The 8769-nt window shown below is 43.7% G+C and overlaps 1 protein-coding gene across 1 annotated transcript in view; it reads right to left on the bottom strand.

The window, feature by feature from the left end:
* The window catches only part of LOC148502486 (uncharacterized), a 28374-nt gene extending 20328 nt beyond the window's left edge, over positions 1-8046 (bottom strand). The window contains exons 1-2 of the mRNA XM_088449790.1: positions 7831-8046; positions 7537-7692 (exon numbers count right to left, since the gene is read on the bottom strand). Coding sequence (XP_088305916.1) covers positions 7537-7692; positions 7831-8046 — 372 coding nt within the window. The remainder of the gene's footprint in view (positions 1-7536; positions 7693-7830) is intronic.
* Positions 8047-8769: the final 723 nt, after the last annotated feature.

The raw sequence follows: 8769 nt of genomic DNA on the forward strand, positions 1-8769 counted from the left end.
GCAGGCTGATATGTAATAAGCCAATCACTGTGACACGTTATGTGCAGCAGGCTGATATGTAATAACCCAGTCACTGTGACACGTTATATGCAGCAGGCTGATATGTAATAAGCCAGTCACTGTGACACGTTATTATGTGCAGCAGGCTGATATGTAATAAGCCAGTCACTGTGACACGTTATTATGTGCAGCAGGCTGATATGTAATAAGCCAGTCACTGTGATATGTTATTATGTGCGGCAGGCTGATATGTAATAAGCCAGTCACTGTGACACGTTATTATGTGCAGCAGGCTGATATGTAATAAGCCAATCACTGTGACACGTTATTATGTGCAGCAGGCTGATATGTAATAAGCCAGTCACTGTGACACGATATGTGCAGCAGGCTGATATGTAATAAGCCAGTCACTGTGACACGTTATTATGAGCAGCAGGCTATGTAATAAGCCAGTCACTGTGACACGTTATTATGTGCAGCAGGCTGATATGTAATAAGCCAGTCACTGTGACACGTTATTATGAGCAGCAGGCTATGTAATAAGCCAGTCACTGTGACACGTTATTATGTGCAGCAGGCTGATATGTAATAAGCCAGTCACTGTGACACGTTATTATGTGCAGCAGGCCGATATGTAATAAGCCAGTCACTGTGACACGTAATTATGAGCAGCAGGCTGATATGTAATAAGCCAGTCACTGGGACACGTTATCATGAGTGGCAGGCTGATATGTAATAAGCCAATCACTGTGACACGTTATGTGCAGCAGGCTGATATGTAATAACCCAGTCACTGAGATACGTTATATGCAGCAGGCTGATATGTAATAAGCCAGTCACTGTGACACGTTATTATGTGCAGCAGGCTGATATGTAATAAGCCAGTCACTGTGACACGTTATTATGTGCAGCAGGCTGATGTGTAATAAGCCAGTCACTGTGATATGTTATTATGTGCGGCAGGCTGATGTGTAATAAGCCAGTCACTGTGACACGTTATTATGTGCAGCAGGCTGATGTGTAATAAGCCAGTCACTGTGACACGTTATTATGTGCAGCAGGCTGATATGTAATAAGCCAGTCACTGTGACACGTTATTATGTGCAGCAGGCTGATATGTAATAAGCCAGTCACTGTGACACGTTATTATGTGCAGCAGGCTGATACGTAATAAGCCAGTCACTGTGACACGTTATTATGTGCAGCAGGCTGATATGTAATAAGCCAGTCACTGTGATATGTTATTATGTGCGGCAGGCTGATGTGTAATAAGCCAGTCACTGTGACACGTTATTATGTGCAGCAGGCTGATGTGTAATAAGCCAGTCACTGTGACACGTTATTATGTGCAGCAGGCTGATGTGTAATAAGCCAGTCACTGTGACACGTTATTATGTGCAGCAGGCTGATATGTAATAAGCCAGTCACTGTGACACGTTATGTGCAGCAGGCTGATATGTAATAAGCCAGCCAGTCACTGTGACACGTTATTATGAGCAGCAGGCTGATCTGTAATAAGCCAGTCACTGTGACACGTTATTATGTGCAGCAGGCCGATATGTAATAAGCCAGTCACTGTGACACGTAATTATGAGCAGCAGGCTGATATGTAATAAGCCAGTCACTGGGACACGTTATCATGAGTGGCAGGCTGATATGTAATAAGCCAATCACTGTGACACGTTATGTGCAGCAGGCTGATATGTAATAACCCAGTCACTGTGACACGTTATATGCAGCAGGCTGATATGTAATAAGCCAGTCACTGTGACACGTTATTATGTGCAGCAGGCTGATGTGTAATAAGCCAGTCACTGTGACACGTTATTATGTGCAGCAGGCTGATATGTAATAAGCCAGTCACTGTGACACGTTATTATGTGCAGCAGGCTGATGTGTAATAAGCCAGTCACTGTGACACGTTATTATGTGCAGCAGGCTGATGTGTAATAAGCCAGTCACTGTGACACGTTATGTGCAGCAGGCTGATATGTAATAACCCAGTCACTGAGATACGTTATATGCAGCAGGCTGATATGTAATAAGCCAGTCACTGTGACACGTTATTATGTGCAGCAGGCTGATATGTAATAAGCCAGTCACTGTGACACGTTATTATGTGCAGCAGGCTGATGTGTAATAAGCCAGTCACTGTGATATGTTATTATGTGCGGCAGGCTGATGTGTAATAAGCCAGTCACTGTGACACGTTATTATGTGCAGCAGGCTGATGTGTAATAAGCCAGTCACTGTGACACGTTATTATGTGCAGCAGGCTGATATGTAATAAGCCAGTCACTGTGACACGTTATTATGTGCAGCAGGCTGATATGTAATAAGCCAGTCACTGTGACACGTTATTATGTGCAGCAGGCTGATACGTAATAAGCCAGTCACTGTGACACGTTATTATGTGCAGCAGGCTGATATGTAATAAGCCAGTCACTGTGATATGTTATTATGTGCGGCAGGCTGATGTGTAATAAGCCAGTCACTGTGACACGTTATTATGTGCAGCAGGCTGATGTGTAATAAGCCAGTCACTGTGACACGTTATTATGTGCAGCAGGCTGATGTGTAATAAGCCAGTCACTGTGACACGTTATTATGTGCAGCAGGCTGATATGTAATAAGCCAGTCACTGTGACACGTTATGTGCAGCAGGCTGATATGTAATAAGCCAGCCAGTCACTGTGACACGTTATTATGAGCAGCAGGCTGATCTGTAATAAGCCAGTCACTGTGACACGTTATTATGTGCAGCAGGCCGATATGTAATAAGCCAGTCACTGTGACACGTAATTATGAGCAGCAGGCTGATATGTAATAAGCCAGTCACTGGGACACGTTATCATGAGTGGCAGGCTGATATGTAATAAGCCAATCACTGTGACACGTTATGTGCAGCAGGCTGATATGTAATAACCCAGTCACTGTGACACGTTATATGCAGCAGGCTGATATGTAATAAGCCAGTCACTGTGACACGTTATTATGTGCAGCAGGCCGATATGTAATAAGCCAGTCACTGTGACACGTTATTATGTGCAGCAGGCTGATGTGTAATAAGCCAGTCACTGTGACACGTTATTATGTGCAGCAGGCTGATGTGTAATAAGCCAGTCACTGTGACACGTTATTATGTGCAGCAGGCTGATGTGTAATAAGCCAGTCACTGTGACACGTTATTATGTGCAGCAGGCCGATATGTAATAAGCCAGTCACTGTGACACGTTATTATGTGCAGCAGGCCGATATGTAATAAGCCAGTCACTGTGACACGTTATTATGTGCAGCAGGCTGATATGTAATAAGCCAGTCACTGTGACACGTTATGTGCAGCAGGCTGATATGTAATAAGCCAGTCACTGTGACACGTTATTATGAGCAGCAGGCTATGTAATAAGCCAGTCACTGTGACACATTATTATGTGCAGCAGGCTGATGTGTAATAAGCCAGTCACTGTGACACGTTATTATGTGCAGCAGGCCGATATGTAATAAGCCAGTCACTGTGACACGTTATTATGTGCAGCAGGGCGATATGTAATAAGCCAGTCACTGTGACACGTTATTATGTGCAGCAGGCTGATATGTAATAAGCCAGTCACTGTGACTCGTTATGTGCAGCAGGCTGATATGTAATAAGCCAGTCACTGTGACACGTTATTATGAGCAGCAGGCTATGTAATAAGCCAGTCACTGTGACACGTTATTATGTGCAGCAGGCTGATCTGTAATAAGCCAGTCACTGTGACACGTTATTATGTGCAGCAGGCCGATATGTAATAAGCCAGTCACTGTGACACGTAATTATGAGCAGCAGGCTGATATGTAATAAGCCAGTCACTGGGACACGTTATCATGAGTGGCAGGCTGATATGTAATAAGCCAATCACTGTGACACGTTATGTGCAGCAGGCTGATATGTAATAACCCAGTCACTGTGACACGTTATATGCAGCAGGCTGATATGTAATAAGCCAGTCACTGTGACACTTTATTATGTGCAGCAGGCTGATATGTAATAAGCCAGTCACTGTGACACGTTATTATGTGCAGCAGGCTGATACGTAATAAGCCAGTCACTGTGACACGTTATTATGTGCAGCAGGCTGATATGTAATAAGCCAGTCACTGTGATATGTTATTATGTGCGGCAGGCTGATATGTAATAAGCCAGTCACTGTGACACGTTATTATGTGCAGCAGGCTGATGTGTAATAAGCCAGTCACTGTGATATGTTATTATGTGCGGCAGGCTGATATGTAATAAGCCAGTCACTGTGACACGTTATTATGTGCAGCAGGCTGATGTGTAATAAGCCAGTCACTGTGACACGTTATTATGTGCAGCAGGCTGATATGTAATAAGCCAGTCACTGTGACACGTTGTTATGTGCAGCAGGCTGATATGTAATAAGTCAGTCACTGTGACACGTTATTATGTGCAGCAGGCTGATATGTAATAAGCCAGTCACTGGGACACGTTATTATGTGCAGCAGGCCGATATGTAATAAGCCAGTCACTGTGACACGTAATTATGAGCAGCAGGCTGATATGTAATAAGCCAGTCACTGGGACACGTTATCATGAGTGGCAGGCTGATATGTAATAAGCCAATCACTGTGACACGTTATGTGCAGCAGGCTGATATGTAATAACCCAGTCACTGTGACACGTTATATGCAGCAGGCTGATGTGTAATAAGCCAGTCACTGTGACACGTTATTATGTGCAGCAGGCTGATATGTAATAAGCCAGTCACTGTGACACGTTATTATGTGCGGCAGGCTGATATGTAATAAGCCAGTCACTGTGACTGATTAGGACAGGCCTGGTCAACCTGTGGTTCTCCAGCTGTTTTGAAGCTACAAATCCCAGCATTGCCTGCCAGTTTTAGTATTCCCTAATAGCAAAACTGTGGTAGGGCATGCTGGGGCTTGTAGTTTCATACAGCTGGAGAGCCACAGGTTGGCCAGGCTTGCATTAGGGTGATAAACCAAAGATATTGAGCTGGTTGGGTGTAATATAAAGATGGGTCACTGGGGTAATGCTTCCATTTGTTCTACCTCTCAAAATATTACAGAATCATGGGACTGAAAAATAAGAATTCTCCGCCCATCACTGGCATCGCTTGCGCCAAATGTATGGAAGCGGTAAAAAATAGGCTCTGACAGCATGCATCGAGTTGAGGCCGGAACTGTCACATTGGAGGACAAATATGCCTGCTGCCTAATAGCAGAAGCGACCCATCTAGCGATGGACCATTTTGAAGCAGGCCAGCCTCTCTGGTGCATCAATCAACACCAACAATGATTCTGTACACCTCAAAGACACAGTACGGTCCAAGTAAATGCGTAACGCATGTACCACATCCAACAGTGATAAGGAAGAAGCTTCACTAGTCACTGAATCCTGGCAGAAAGCGGAAAAAAAAAATAAAAAAATAATAAGCGGAGCTTTATAGGACAGAGCCGCTAATTCCAATAACCACCTGGCCGAGGCAATGGCCAAAAGGAAAACCACCTTCAGAGTGAGATATCACAATTCTACAGACTCCAAAGGCTCGATGGTGCCTCCAAAACTAAAGGTATATAAGGAGACTGCATGCGAAGAACTCCTTGTAAGAAGGTCTGAACTTTTGGAATAGTGGCCAATTTCCTTTGAGTCGACAGGGACGAAATTTGTCCATTAAGAGAGGACAATCTCAGACCCTTACCCAATCCCTCTTGTCAAAAGTACAAGAGGTGAGGATATTTGGAATATTTCAGGCATGAACTTGTGTTGGTCACACCAAGAAATATTTATTTTCCATATACGATGATAAATCTGGGAAGTAACTGGTTTAAAAGCCTGTATCATGGTTTTCACAACAGATTCTGCAAACCCTTTGGTCCTCAGAATTTTGGATTCAAGAACCATGCCGTCAAAGCCAAGCCATGCAAATTGCTGTGACGGCATGGGCCCTGAAGCAACAGATCTGAACGTGGAGGCAGATAAAATAGAACATCTGAATAAAAGACAAAGCTAGTGGGTTTCAACCAATCTGTGCTCAGCAGCCCAAATAGGTCTCAATCCTGTCTGGATATCACCACATCCACATAATTTAACAAAACACGAAAAATAGAAAAGAAGAACCACACACGGGCGCTTCTCCACAAAGGGAACGTCTGCCAACATGGTCCAAAGAATTGTGTACCACTGATGACCCGGCCAACCTGGAGCCACCAGAAAAACCGTCTGGCCTACCTATCGAATTCGGTGAATTACCCTTGGTAACATTAGCAAAGGTGAAAATATGTAACCCAGCTGGAACAGCCAAGGTGCTGTCATGGCATCCACCAGAGATGCCTGAGGATCCCAGGACCAAGATCTATACCTTGGAAGCTTCATGTTGAGATGAGATTCCATTAAATCTATTTCTGGAGATCCCCATCTGGCAAAAAATTCTGCAAACACCTCCTGGTGTAATTCCCATTCCCCTGGATGCAGATTGTGGTGACTTAAGAAGTCTGCCTCCCAGTTGTCCACCCCTGGAATGTAAACTGCTGAAATAACTGGAACCCAATTTACTGCTCAATGAAGAATGTGAGAAACCTCCTTCATTGCCAGTAAGCTGCATGTGCCACCCTGCTTGTTTATGTATGCAACTGCTGTGGCATTATCTGATTTCATTCATACTGGTAAATTATTTAGATAGCATTGAGCCTGAATGAATGCATATCAAATTGCCCTTAGTTCCAGTATATTGATAGGAAGAGCAGTTTCCTGGGCAGACCATACACCCTGCAAGTCTGTCCAGAACCACTGCCCCCAGCCTGTAATGCTGGCATCTGTGGTGACAACGGCTTTTACTGACAATTGGCAACCCTGGTTCAGATTTGCATCCTGCAGCCACCAGCGGAGAGACTGCCGGATCTGCAGAGATAACATCTGACTGTTTAATCGAGGGTGTGGTTTTATCCATCAATGAAGCAATTGGTTCTGTAGAGATTGGGTGTGAAATCTGGCAAAAGGAACAGCTTCTAATGAAGCTACCATTTTCCCCATTACCTGCATAGCCCTTAGAACAGAGATATGAGATAGCTGTAAATGATCATTATTCTGGATTGAAGATCCTGAATCTTTGCCTGTGGCAGAAACACTCTATGACACGAGAAGACCCAAAAATACCATCCTCTGAGATGGAATTAAATTTGATTTGGGAAAGTTGATGATCCAGCCGAATCTCTGGAGCATACCTAATTTAATCTGAATATGTTGTTTCAGTAGAGCTATTAAGGGAGCAACAAATCGTCTAGATAAGCCAACACATTTATTCCCTCTCTCCTGAGTAGGAATATCATTGTAAATACTCCGTGAGCGATGGCCAAACCAAATGGCAGAGCCTGAAACTGAAAATGTCGATGCTCCTCTGCAAACCGCAGTAGATGCTGATGATCCCGCCATATAGGAATATGGAGGTAGGTAGGCATCCTTGATATCTATGGAAGCCAGAAAATCTTCATCTTACAATAGAACAAATGACTGACCTTATTGACTCCATCTTGAATTTCTCCAAGTGAAGATAAGCATTTAACTCCCTGAGGTTGAGAATGGGTCAGAATGACCTGTCCGGTTTGTCTACTAAGAGAAGATTGGAGTAAAACCCCAGAACTACCTGTAGTGCTGGAAATTTTATAATTTCTCTGGACATGGAAAGCACAGAAATTGTCAGCATGAGAGCCTCCTTTCTGCAACCATCAACAGGGAGGAGTTGAAAAGAACCTTCTTGGAACAGGACCCTCAAAATCCAAAATGTAACCTCTGGTGACTATATGACTTACCCATAAATATGGATTGTATTGAATCCAAGTTTCCTGGAATTTGAGTAAGTGACTTCCCTCCAGAGGACGGCTCCCAGTCCCGTGACAGTCATGTGGATCTCCCTGCTGGCTTAGCTGCAGGTCGGCTGGTGCCGGAACCACCTCGTCTCCTAAAGGTCCCTCTTTGGAGACCTCTAGGTGCACCTTGGAAAGCCTGAAATCTTCCCTTACTTTCATTCCGAAAGGAACAAAACCTAGGAGTTTTTGTTTTAGGTGTAGTTACAAGAAGGTAAGGACTTTTACCTCCTGTAACCTGTGAAATAATTTTTGTTGATTCTGGACCAAACAAAGTCCTTCCTTCAAAAGACAATGCCTCTAGAGCATGTTTTAATTCTATGTCTGCCTTCCATGTTTTAAGCCAAGCGAACGCCTGGCAGAAACAGCTAAGGCTGAAATATGAGACTGTATCTGAACAGGATCTAATAAAGCGTCATCTATATAGGTTAGAGCTTCAGAAATCTGATCAGATAAGGAGTTAGCTTCAGATTTATCCCCGGATTGAAAACCAGTAATCATCCGATTCATCCAGGGACAGATAGCCTCAATCACCCAGGCGCTGGCCAGAATTGGCCGAAGCGATGCTCCTGACAAGGTGAATAAAGATTTTAGAACAGCTTCATTCTTAGTAGTGAGGAACCTAATCAACCTAGCAATAGGAGCATCCACCATGGGTGGTATTTCCCATTCATTGGTATCCTCTTCTGCAATAGGATAAAGACACTTATTTTTTCGGAATATGACATTTTTAATTCAGTTTTAACCAGGATCCCTTTACTATTTCCTCAAAATAAGAAAATTCTGGGAAAACCAAAACATGTTTCTTCTTACGTTTAAAAAAAGAAACTGCACTAGTCTCTGGCATAGCCGCCACCTGTAACTGCGCTAGTCTCTGGCATAGCC

The sequence above is a fragment of the Taudactylus pleione genome, unplaced genomic scaffold (genome assembly GCF_031769625.1).
Source record: "Taudactylus pleione unplaced genomic scaffold, aTauple2 ptg000495l, whole genome shotgun sequence".
Taxonomy (NCBI): domain Eukaryota; kingdom Metazoa; phylum Chordata; class Amphibia; order Anura; family Myobatrachidae; genus Taudactylus; species Taudactylus pleione.